Source organism: Canis lupus, chromosome 25 (genome assembly GCF_048164855.1).
Source record: "Canis lupus baileyi chromosome 25, mCanLup2.hap1, whole genome shotgun sequence".
Taxonomy (NCBI): Eukaryota; Metazoa; Chordata; class Mammalia; order Carnivora; family Canidae; genus Canis; species Canis lupus.
This window is the reverse complement of record NC_132862.1, coordinates 32,113,344-32,124,791: the sequence shown is the minus strand read 5'-3', so window position 1 is coordinate 32,124,791 and position 11,448 is coordinate 32,113,344. Positions and strand designations below refer to the sequence as shown.

General features: G+C 36.1%; 2 protein-coding genes across 33 annotated transcripts in view; one reads left to right on the top strand and one right to left on the bottom strand.

The window, feature by feature from the left end:
- The window catches only part of C25H12orf60 (chromosome 25 C12orf60 homolog), a 39,013-nt gene that overhangs the window by 1,741 nt on the left and 25,824 nt on the right, over positions 1-11,448 (top strand). For 14 of the 30 annotated variants that reach the window (XR_012017678.1, XR_012017672.1, XR_012017666.1 and 11 more), the window contains exon 2: positions 4,234-4,318. The exons of 4 other annotated variants lie outside the window; for them this stretch is intronic. The gene's annotated coding sequence lies outside the window, so the exon portion shown is untranslated. Of the gene's footprint in view, positions 1-43; positions 254-625; positions 2,618-4,233; positions 4,319-10,363; positions 10,426-10,797; positions 10,912-11,448 lie in introns of those variants that run through there. 12 more of the 30 variants (XM_072798901.1, XM_072798900.1, XM_072798898.1 and 9 more) reach the window with 8 other exon arrangements.
- On the bottom strand, positions 1,059-10,765 carry SMCO3 (single-pass membrane protein with coiled-coil domains 3). 3 transcript variants are annotated; one of them, XM_072798908.1, is made up of 3 exons: positions 9,439-10,765; positions 5,473-5,692; positions 1,059-2,584 (listed from the first exon to the last, which is right to left on the bottom strand). In XM_072798908.1, the coding sequence occupies exon 3, from the start codon at positions 2,566-2,568 to the stop codon at positions 1,891-1,893; it is 678 nt and encodes a 225-aa protein (XP_072655009.1). In that variant the 5' UTR covers positions 2,569-2,584; positions 5,473-5,692; positions 9,439-10,765; the 3' UTR covers positions 1,059-1,890. The 3 variants fall into 3 exon arrangements, with proteins under 3 accessions (XP_072655009.1, XP_072655010.1, XP_072655008.1); XM_072798909.1 differs by having other exon boundaries at positions 5,473-5,566; XM_072798907.1 differs by lacking the exon at positions 5,473-5,692 and having other exon boundaries at positions 9,439-10,764.

Genomic DNA, 11,448 nt, shown 5'->3' with positions numbered 1-11,448 from the left:
TTTTGTTGTTTGTTTTTTGTTTGTTTTTTGTTTTTTTTTTGAGGTGGAAATGGGATACGTGTGCAAGTTTTAAATTTACGAGTGACGAGGCTGATGGGTACTGGCTTCAGCCTTTCGGATTTTACACCAGCGAGGAGTCCTTTAGGGGGTATCACTGTACCTATGTGCGGATTATCACTTAGGTGCAGTCTTCGTCCTCTTCCTTATGTCCACGACTCTTAACCGCCCCCCCCCCCACCTCTTCCCCTTAAGGGTAAGTTTAAACACTTAACAAATTTGACTTCTAAGAGATACCCTTTGTTGTCACTGATCTTAATATCCCTTATAGGAAAATATGGGAGGCAGAGGTCAGTTCTTAACTATCCATTATAAACACTCCAAACTATCGAAGGAGATAACACGTTGGTTTTTAACAGCAGAATATTTACATGGTGCGCTTAAACGTTTATAATCAGTTCCTTACCTACACTAGCCTTTGTCTTAGCAAATTCTTGATTTGGTTTTAGGCCGAATCTTGAGTCCCAGAAAGAGCAATAACATGGTCTTGTAGTTCAGAAGTTGTAAGTTAGGTAATTAAAAAAAAAAAAAAAAAAATCAAACTTAATTTTTTTTTTTAATTTTGAAGATGAACTACTTTAGTTTTCCGACTAATTTTGAGAAGCAGTGACAGAAGAGAAAAATGAAGAGTACATCTGAAAAGTTGGTCTTTCATCTAGATTTTTAATTTTTGAGATACACTGAGCTCTTAAAACTTCGAGACATTTCTTGTACCTGGATGCAAGAATCAGCTATAACAAACACATTCTTGCACCAGCAACTTATTAATGATTTTGTAAGTAGAAGCTAAGAGTCACAATGGGAAGTTATTAGTTGGTGAAGGATTTAGAAAACACTTGTGTGTGCAGATATTAGCTGAACCAGTAGGCCTCCTTAGCCTCTGGATTTTTCTGAAATCAGGTAATTAATGAAATGGGCCACCTGAAGTTTTATGAAGCAGAAACAGCTTCCTTCATCCTGCTGTTGTAGAAAATGAAATGTCATTTTTCTGAAAACTCGTGGAGGTAATATATTACGACTCCTTTAAATGGCAAATTCCTAAAAGAGTAACAACTTCTCCCTGTATCCTAAACACATTTTATGCACGTGTAGATGGGATTTGCATGTTTGTTTTTTTTCAATGTCCCAGAGTGTTCAAACATTCATATGAGGGTTATTTAATCATCGCACCACTGTTGGCCAGGGTTGATTGCAATGACAGAAACAGAACCTTTATCTTTTTAGTTTTAGCTTTTATCTCTTAAAAAATCCATTCAAATTTATAAGGTGTAATTAGTAGAAGTTACAGAACCATTGTGTCCTTTTATCACTGAAGTAAATTGTTACAACCCATATGCCAGTGTCTCCCAGTTTATTAAAAATTAGCCTTAAAAACTGAGGGTCAAAATTATGGTAGTATTTCTATTTCACTCAAAGTCCACAGTTAGTGTCTAGGCAGAAGTTACTAAGTACATCCCCTTAGTACTAAATGATGTCTGAAGCTAGTGGTAGAAATAAAACTCTCCTCATTCAACATAAATTTTGATGATTTGGGGAGTTAGAAAAGGGAAAGGTAATCCCCACACCCATAGCATTTAACCTAAAGTTGATCTGGTAGAGCAAAGTAAGAAGCATCCTGGGATATAATCTTTTACCTCTAGCACCAACCAATGTAGGCATTTGTTGTTGATACAAAACTCTGGAGTCTTCTAATTTTAGCATCTCTTAAAACATCTTTCCAAGTTGTTAACTGTATTTCTGTCCATGTTGGAAACATACAGAAAATGAACCTAATCAAAGGAGCAAAACACTATATTGAGAAGTAGAAAACTATTCCAGGGGCACAGTGGCTGTTCATTTCATTTGCTGTTTCACTGTGTTGGTGACCTCAGTAATGGCATGATGATATTTTTCTGAAGCTGACTTGAATTCCACCAGATGCGTCTCATAACTTTTAATGGCTGCTTGAAGCTGTGTTTTCTCCACTGCTCCCAGGATGGCACGGAAGATCATATCTATGCCAAGGCCAAGAACAGCAACTCCTATACTACCAAGGAGAGAAGCACCAATTTGAGCTAACACAGTGACCAACTTGTTAATGATGCCAGTTGTGACATTTGAGCCTACAAGTTTAACAGCGACTGCACTGGCTGCAGAAGTAGCTTCTCCCAGGATGACTGAAATGACCTTTTGTACTATTGCAATTTTCTCTGTTTCCTTTTCTTTAATATCTTGAAGTTTTCTGTAGAGGGTTGGCTCTAGTTTATCTTTTAGGGCTTCATCAACCTTTTGCAATTCCTTTTGGATTTTCATCATGGCTTGGATGATGATATCACAGTTTTCTTTGATGGTCCCATCTCTTTTCATCTCAATGGAGGCCAGCTTGCACCCCAAGTGCATGTTTAAAACCCCAATCAGCTTATTGGTGGCATGGAAGCTATCAGATAGGCAATCAAGTAGCTGCTGGTGAAGACGGTTTACTTCTTGCCTTCTCCGTGGGTTTTCTGGATAGAAGAAGTCACTCTGAGCCATATTTCAGATACAATCTCTGAAAAATAAAGTCGTAAATCCTCACTAAAAATTTTGAAAAATGTCTGCTGTCTGTGTGCATTTGACCATGAATCTTACTTTACAAGTGGAAAAAAGCACTGTGCTAAGGAATTCCTCAGAAAATTCAACAGGTTCTTCAAAACAGTTTTTATGAAACTTAGTTTATATAAATATGGGAAACAATGCAACCTCCTGATGCATTAATTAAGGCACTAATTTTTTGTGGTTGAGAGAAATCCTGGATAGGAAACATGTGTTTATCAAGCATCTGATTAATAATAAATAAATGTGATTATTTCCAAGTCATATTTAATAAGGTTTGACATAGACTGCAGTTTGATATGGTTAGGTCTTGATTACCAATACTCCTTAATTTTCCCAAACCCTAGTCACCATACTGAATAGATCTACCAGATTGATTTCTCTAATATTTGGAGATAAATTAGTAGGGCCAGAAGAATATTAAGATCTCTGAGTTTACAGGGCTATTAATATCTAATTTTGTTTATATACTGTTATCTTAATTTATAATATTCCAGTCACTCTATATGTCTTTACAGGCAAATTATTTGTTCTCTAAGCCTATGGACATTAAAGACAATACACATACTAGAATCTTTACAAAAAATTTTCATGTTAAGCGTATGTATTCAAAATTCTTTAGATTAAAATTCGCTTGGGGAGAGTGAGACCATGGTGCAGGGGACAGTACAGTTATAACTATCTGTGGTCTCCATTTGCAAAGCTTATAACTTAAATTATTTAGACTGGCTTATAATGCACTTGGGCACGATGGAGATTAGTTAGAATTAGCCTTAGTAAGAAGATGATGCCGTTTCACGAAGGTATTAAAAAATAAGTAGCAAGAGTACACCATAGAATGAATAAAATGTATCAGGTAGGAGCCTTGTGTCTGTTCCACTGGCTCAGAGAAAAAAAGCACAAGCATCTTCCGAGTTTATTTGGGTAAAAAAGTTTGAGCCCTGGTAGAACAATGTCACAATATGCATACCTTGAATAGGCTTACTATGTGCCTGGCACTTTTATTTTTAAACTCTTGGGAGAAAAGAGAAAATGAAATCTGTGTGGGAGCTGGCACATTCTCTCGTAAACAACATTCTGATGAATTTGGCCCCTATCTATTCCGAGACCATGGCTGCTAGCCTAGATATGGGGACTCTCATAAGCATGGGATGAAAGAATGAAGATATTTTTCTCTCATGAAACATGAAAATAGCCTATCCTCCAAGTCATAAAAATATAAGTTGGAAATAGAAAGGGGAAACATTTTTTTTTTTAAATGGATTGGAAACATAATCATTTATGTTGTTCAGTTTAGAAAAATGCCTTGGTACCCCTGATAGGATAAACCTTATCATGGTCAGAAATTCATTTTTATCTTTGGTTCAGATCCAGCACACACACACACACACACACACACACACACACACACATCCACGTGTTACACAAATTTCCACAAAACTGTACTTAGAAAATAATTTCATTTAAAAAAATTGTAGAGGGTTTGTTAAATATTCCCCAGCTCACCTCCTTTGGGTTGCAAACTGCACAAATCTGAACTTTGATTTCTTTGTTTTATCTTCCAGAAATTTTCTATTCAACTTTTTCTCTTTTTTTGACTCCTAGTTCTCAGATATTATCATGAAGTGAAAACTCCAGTTTCTGACTGAGTTTGGAAGACCATCAGCAACATTCCAATTCAGATATTTAGGTGAGAGGAGTCTTTCTTAGCCTGAGAAAGTGTAAAATATCTCTAGCAGCTATCATCTGCTCTTATCTGAAGGCATAGCTTCCAGAAAAGATATGTGGTTCTATTTGCCTAACAAAAGGAGAGATGAGCCTTCCTCCTGAATGAGTAGGTTGAATGCTTCCAAATGGTCAGTTTCTTCCCAGTTAACTCATTGTTTTAACACACCTTGACAAATTAATCATAAAATAAAAAATCAGGATGCTATTTACTTGAAGAGAAAATATACCCAGATCCCACACAGATATAAAAACTCCATTTTCTCTTTCTTTTCTCCCCAGAGTTTAAATAAAATTAAACAAAACTAAATAGGTGAGATTTCTTATTTTTTTAGAAAAGTAATAATGGGACTTTTCTTCCCCAAATATTAAAACATTATAAAAATAATATTTAGTATTGTATAGGTACAAGAGTAGATGGAATCATGGAACAAGATAGTTCTGAAAACAGACCCTTCTATACATTTAATACATAATGAACATAGACTCTCAAATTGATAATAATTGAAATTATTGTTCTATAGATGTTCTTGGCATAATGGGCTAGTTTTGGGGGTGAAAAATTAATTTTAAGAAGTTAGTGTAATGTCTGTAAAAAAATGATAAAACAGCCAGAAGAAAGTGGATAATTTTCAAATGTCTATATGGAGGAGGGCTTTATAAGTTTAAACCCAAAGGAAAAAAAGTCTCTCAAAAATTTGACTAACAAAGATGACCATACCATGTAAAAAGAACTAAAAAGAAATTGGGAAAGGTACACAAAAAATGAAGTATGAATTTCTAAAGACTATTGCTATCAATAAGAAAAACAGTAGTTATCTAATAGCTAAATGAGCAAACAACTCCAGACAATAAAAGAATAGTAGCTAATTAAATTGATGAAAAGAGTTCAATCAAAGATCACAAATCAAACATCCAGCCCTTTTTCAATTATATTTTCTTTCTTTTATATAACCAACCATGGCCCGGCACATGTACTTTTATACTCTTCTTCCCAGTTTCCAGATATCAATCTATAATTCTGTGCCAGTAACAAGTTTGAGTAAGACATCATGATGTGCTCTGAATTACTTTTCAAATCAATGAAAAAGGACTTTTATTTTTCTGAGTTGGACTTACCTTCCTAGCTCCTTTTCTCTTGGTGAAGGGCTTTGGGAAGATTCCTTATGCAAATAGATCTTCAGCAGGCCTGCCAGCTGATACTTTTCCAGTACTGAATACAGTTCAAAATTATTTCCATCGCAAGGATGAGATAAATGTTAGAGAATTAGGTGGGGGAGAGGTAGGATTTGAAGGTGAAACTAATGAATTATTTTTGGACAGGTGAAATTTGAAGAGCCTGGTGAAGGAAACAGTTTAATAATTAAGTAACAATCTATCTAATGGACTAGTCCCTTACTATGTATTAGATAACATGCTGGGCTCTATGGAACACACAAAAATGAAAAGGACATGGTCCCTGCTTTTATGGCATTTTTATCTAGTTAGGTAGTCGAGACAGACTTAAAACGACATGTTGAGTTGAAAGTAAAATGTCCTTTGAAATTATAAGGTTGGTGGTTGATTTGTGCAAATTCAAATTTCAAACAACCCACAAGTTAACATGTATTAACACTAGGGCCATATGGAAACATTTAGTCATCTGGGAAGGTTAATAACTTGTACCCTTATCAAATTGTTACTCTTAATATGTACTTGATATTTATTTATTTATTTATTTATTTATTTATTTATTTATTTATTTATTGATAGATTTATTGATAGATTTATTTATTTATTCATGACACAGAGAGAGGCAGAGGGAGAAGCAGGCTCCATGCGGGGAGCCCGACGGGGGGAGGGGGGGAGCTTGATCCCAGGTCTCCAGGATCAGGCCCTAGGCTGAAGGCGGTGCTAAACCACCGAACCACCTGGGCTGCCCTGTACTTGGTATTTAAATGAGAGGTTATACACCACGTGGAAAAAGTTAGCCTTGTACTGCATTTCCATTATTGCCCATGACAATTTAGCTCTGACTCTCAAATTGCTTACTTCACTCAGCAAAACAAAAGCCTTGCAATTAGTTGGAACCACCTTTCTTGAAGATCATAGCTGTTACCTACGCAAGCCTCAAGTGATGTCTTACCAACAATATATAGTATTCACCTAAGAGGAGTTCTGGGCCATATACTTTTCCCTATCTTACTACATTTTCAGGGATGACCTTTTAAATATCAACTTTAAAATTCAGTCTTTTAAAAATCATTTCTTTTGGGGCACCTGAGTGGCTCAGTTGGTTGAGCATCTGGCTCTTAGTTTTGATTGAGGACATCATCTTCCATTCCTGAGACAGAAGCCTGTGTTGGGCTCCGAGCAGCTGGGAGTCTAACTGTTCCTTTCCCTCTGCTCCCCAACCCCCTCCATGAATAGATAAAATCTTAAAAACAAACAAACAAAAAACAAAACAAAACAAAACAAAAACAAAAAACAAGAATCTTTTTTCCGTGTCCAACACAGAGCTTGAACTCAAGATCTTGAGGTCAACAAGAGTCATGTGTTCTGCCGACTGCGCTAGCCAGGCACCCCTTACAAGTCACTTCAAAGTCACTTTATAAATGAATTTTAAAGATTGGTGCCTACAGGTAGCTAAATGGTATTCTCAATCCATTTCTTACTACTTGCACCTTTGGGTGGTAAATGTGATTTTTACATTATCACGTGATAGTGCTCCCTGTCTGAAAAATTCGCTTTGCACAGTTACCATCCACTTCTGAACTGCAGAGTTTGTACTGTTATTTGAGTATTTTATTGCTATGGTTCATGAAGGCTCTAAAGTGCCCTAGGGCGTGCTGACGGAGAATTGCTGGCCAGCAGGCGGCGCTCCTGTCTCTGGCATGTCTCTTTCACCCCAGCGGTTGCTGAAACAGTTGTGCTTTCTTGTTGCTCTACTTGATTGTGGGTGCGTAAAATTTTCTTTGATGAGAGAGTTCTGTTGCCAAAAGGAAGTTTGGAAATCACATGTATTTTGACTTGTTATTTCAATAAAAAAGAAACTTGTTAATGCCGACACCAGTGGTCAGCCTGGAAATGGAGATTGGAATGGAAACAGAGTAACTTCAAATAGATTCTTAACAAAATTAACCTTGTCAATATTGTTGCAACGAGAAGTCAACATTCTCGAGCGTCTAAGAAATAGTAGAAATATATTGATGATTGTATCTAAAAGTTAAAATTTATGTGATACTATACAGTTATTTTAGATTTTGGGGGGAAAAATGCATTGATTATCACATATTCAAATGAAAAATTCTCAGGATACTTTTGCAAATAACAGTAGCTAAATGTCAAATGTTACAGAAATTTAAAGAGGGAAATACACTTGAGGTGTTTAGAGGAAGCTTCATGGAGAAAGTGACATGTGATCTGTGTTTTGATAGATGATAGAATTATAACATGAAGAAATTGAAAATAAAAGATTTGATTTAAAAAGTACTTTAAAGCACAAGATCAATATAAACACTTGAAAAAAAAAGAAGGAAAAACACCCATAAACCTACCATCTTAATTTTTTTGGTTGTTCCTTTCTAAGGTTTGTTTAAATGTATAATTATTTTTACAAAGTTGTAATAATAGTGTAAATAAAGTTTTCATCTTATATTTATTTACTTAATCATATTTTCAGGTTCCTGATTTTATAATAATTTTATTATACAAAGTATTCTATAAGATATCTACCATAATTTAATAAATACCTAATTGTTTCCCTATCATAATATTGTAGTGGGCCTTTTAATAAACATTTCCCCCCTCCTTTTCAATTATCTGGATTATTTCCTCAAGATAAATTTCCAGAAGAACTATATAATCATTGGGAATTGAAGTTTTTATTACTTTTGATATGTATTGCAAATTGCATTCCAAAAGCTTTTACACCATCATCAAAAATAAATTTTTGTAGAAAGGCACTATGTGTGTTTCAAAGCCAAAGACAGTTCTATTGAATACTGTTATTTTGGGAGGCACAAAGTTACATTTCAAAAAGAACAGTTTTTGCTTTTGTAGAAATACATAGTGAATAGGTCAATGATGAAATGATACCCATGATCTCTGAGATTTGCTTCCAAAAAATCTGGGAGTGTGGAGTAGGGTTAGGGAGGAAATAAGATCAACCTGTTGTCATAATTTTTGAAGCTGGGTTCTGGGTATATGACAGTTTATTATTTTATGATCTCCACTTTTATGTATTGTTGAGCTTTTCCCATAGTGACAATTAAAGAAAGAGAGACAAAGAAAACATGTCTCAGCCTCTAATGTTTAGTCATTAGTGCTCCCTGAGGTTTTAAGCTATTCTGTGCTGCCACTATCCTCACTATCCATGTTGGGTCCAGCTATCCTGCAAAGTTCACTTTATTTGGGAGTTTGGGGATAAAGAATAGATGAAACCAGAAACTTTTCAAAAGAAAATAACAGCTACTAACTAGTTCGGAGAGTCTTCTTTAATTTAAATAAAAACCCTGGCTTTTTTTTTTTTTTTTTAAACCCTGGCTTTTAATTAAAAAAAAAACAAAAACAAAAAGTTGATAATGATGTGATGACACTCTTTCTCATATAAATTCTTCTAAAGAAGATTCCTGACCTTGCCCTCAAGTAGATAACAGTCTATTTGGAGACAGGTGACATTTAAATGTAATTTATAAGGGAGCAGAAACACTATAAATTAGTGAGTATCAGATTGCACATTTCTTTCACTGATGCTGAGTGCTTGTACTGATGTTAGAGACATAAAAAGGAATGTTACAATCCATGTAAACAATACACAGGTGTCATTTTGTCCTTAATCCTTTCTAAATTTGATATCTTTACTGCTTCGTCTTCCCCTCTGACTTAATCAGTCATATAAGCTGTTAATTTTCTTCTTTATCTGGTGTCTTCAGAGAAATAAATAATTACAAGGAAGTGCCAGCACCCCTCCTAAAACAAAGTCATTTTGTGACTTTATCACATTTATGGCTAGGATTGAAGATTAACATGTTACCTCAAATACCCTTTAATCCGGAGAAACAGAATTATCATATCAATACAAGTAGAAATATCCACATTGCTTACCTTGCCGTGTTTCTGAGTTCAGTAGTCCCAGCAGTTGGTTTAGGAGCATTGTTGAAGAGCTTTCTCATCTGGTTTCATCTGGGTGTTTCCATGGAATGTGATGACTTACAGCCTTTGCTAGTCTCTGCTGGGTCCCTCTGCCTGTCTGGTTTATAGCGTACTTCTGCATTCCTAGTTCTCAGAATTCTTCTGTTTCCTGTATTAATATAAAATAAGTATGGGGATCCCTGGGTGGCGCAGCGGTTTGGCGCCTGCCTTTGGCCCAGGGCACGATCCTGGAGACCCGGGATCGAATCCCACGTCGGGCTCCCCGTGCATGGAGCCTGCTTCTCCCTCTGCCTGTGTCTCTGCCTCTCTCTCTCTCACTGTGTGCCTATCATAAATAAATAAATAAATAAATAAATAAATAAATAAATAAATAAATAAAATAAAATAAGTATGTATGAAACAGTCTAATTTGAAAAACTAATAACACAGTAAAACATTTAATTTTCTGTTCTTTCATGGACGTTAATTGTTGAAAAGTGCTGTACAACTGAGCTAATTCAGTTCAGCGGAGAAGATGGCTCTTTGATTGCAGCTCTCAGCTTCTGGCATTCTGTCTTGTTAGCTATTCCAGATATTAAGTTTCCTTCTAGTTTCTATTGCATTTATACTACATCTGTTGCTGATGCCTCTGTTTACGTTCTTGAAAGAGACAGAAATCCAGATTATTTGTAGCCAAATGCAGTTTTTGTGTGTGTGCTCTTCTTTCCTGGCTAGTTCTGCTCTTTATCACCGTCTCTTATTATGTTGGTGAATGCCCTGATAATAGGAATGCCTTATAGATCAACTTCTTTCTCTTAAAGCTTCTCCTTCTAGATTCTCCTTCTAGATTCTCCTTCTAGATTCTGTTCTCATCCTCATTGTTTCATCTACAGTGGGGACATCTCAGAAGCAGGAAGATCACCCAGTCCCCATAAAACTTTAATGGAAAAAAACACAAAGGTTTTAGAATTGGACAGTCCTTATTTTGTGTACCCCCAAAATAATCACTCTCTAGCCATGTAGCCCTGGGAAAGTCTCTTAATCTCATTTTTTAAATCGGTGTGATATATTAGTTTGTAATTTATGGATTGTCATATGGATCAACTGAGATAATGCATGTAAAGCATTTGAGATAGTGCTTAATATATGGCAAAAACTTACTGAATGGTAGCCATTCTTCTTACATTAATAACAATAATTTCTATTGTTAATGGGTGAGTAGAGGATTCAGAACGGGGACATCAGCTAGGAGATGTGTAAAATCTAAAGTTCTGCTCTATAGTTTTATTTTATTTTTTTAAAGAGTTATTTATTTTTATTTATTTATGATAGACATAGAGAGAGAGAGAGAGGCAGAGACACAGGAGGAGGGAGAAGCAGGCTCCATGCCGGGAGCCCAACGCGGGACTCGATCCTGGGACTCCAGGATCGCACCCTGGGCCAAAGGCAGGCGCCAAACCACCGAGCCACCCAGGGATCCCCTGCTCTATAGTTTTAAAGGAGGACCAAGCGGGGTGTTACTTTACTTTGGCCCAGTGTGTCATTTTGCAATTGACATATCTTGGGCTTACTGTATATGGGCACAGAGGAAAAAAGGGAAGAAGGGTGTGTGGATGGATAAGTAGGATTTCAATAGGTGTGTAGGTAGTAGGGCAGGGAGGAGTTAATGCAGGTGGAGGGAATACTGTGAACAAAGGAGCTAATGTTGTAGAGCATTTTCAGGGAACAAAATTAATCCACTATGCTAGTGGCCCAGGATATATGTGAATGCAGTGAAGGGAAGGGAACTAGTGGAAAATTAAGAGCAGTTTGTAGATTACCTTAAATGCCATGCCAGGAAATTGGATTTTATTCTCTAGGCAACACTGAATCTTTGGAGGTTTTGTTTTTCAAACAAAATACATCTGCTGGTCAGACTTTGCCTGCAAATTGCTAGTTTGGGATCCCTGGATCAATGTTCACAATCCTATCTTTTTGTATCTC

Excerpts from the sequence above, each read along its gene's own strand:
- SMCO3 (XM_072798908.1), bottom strand. The coding sequence starts at position 2,568 with ATGGCTCAGAGTGACTTCTTCTATCCAGAAAACCCACGGAGAAGGCAA.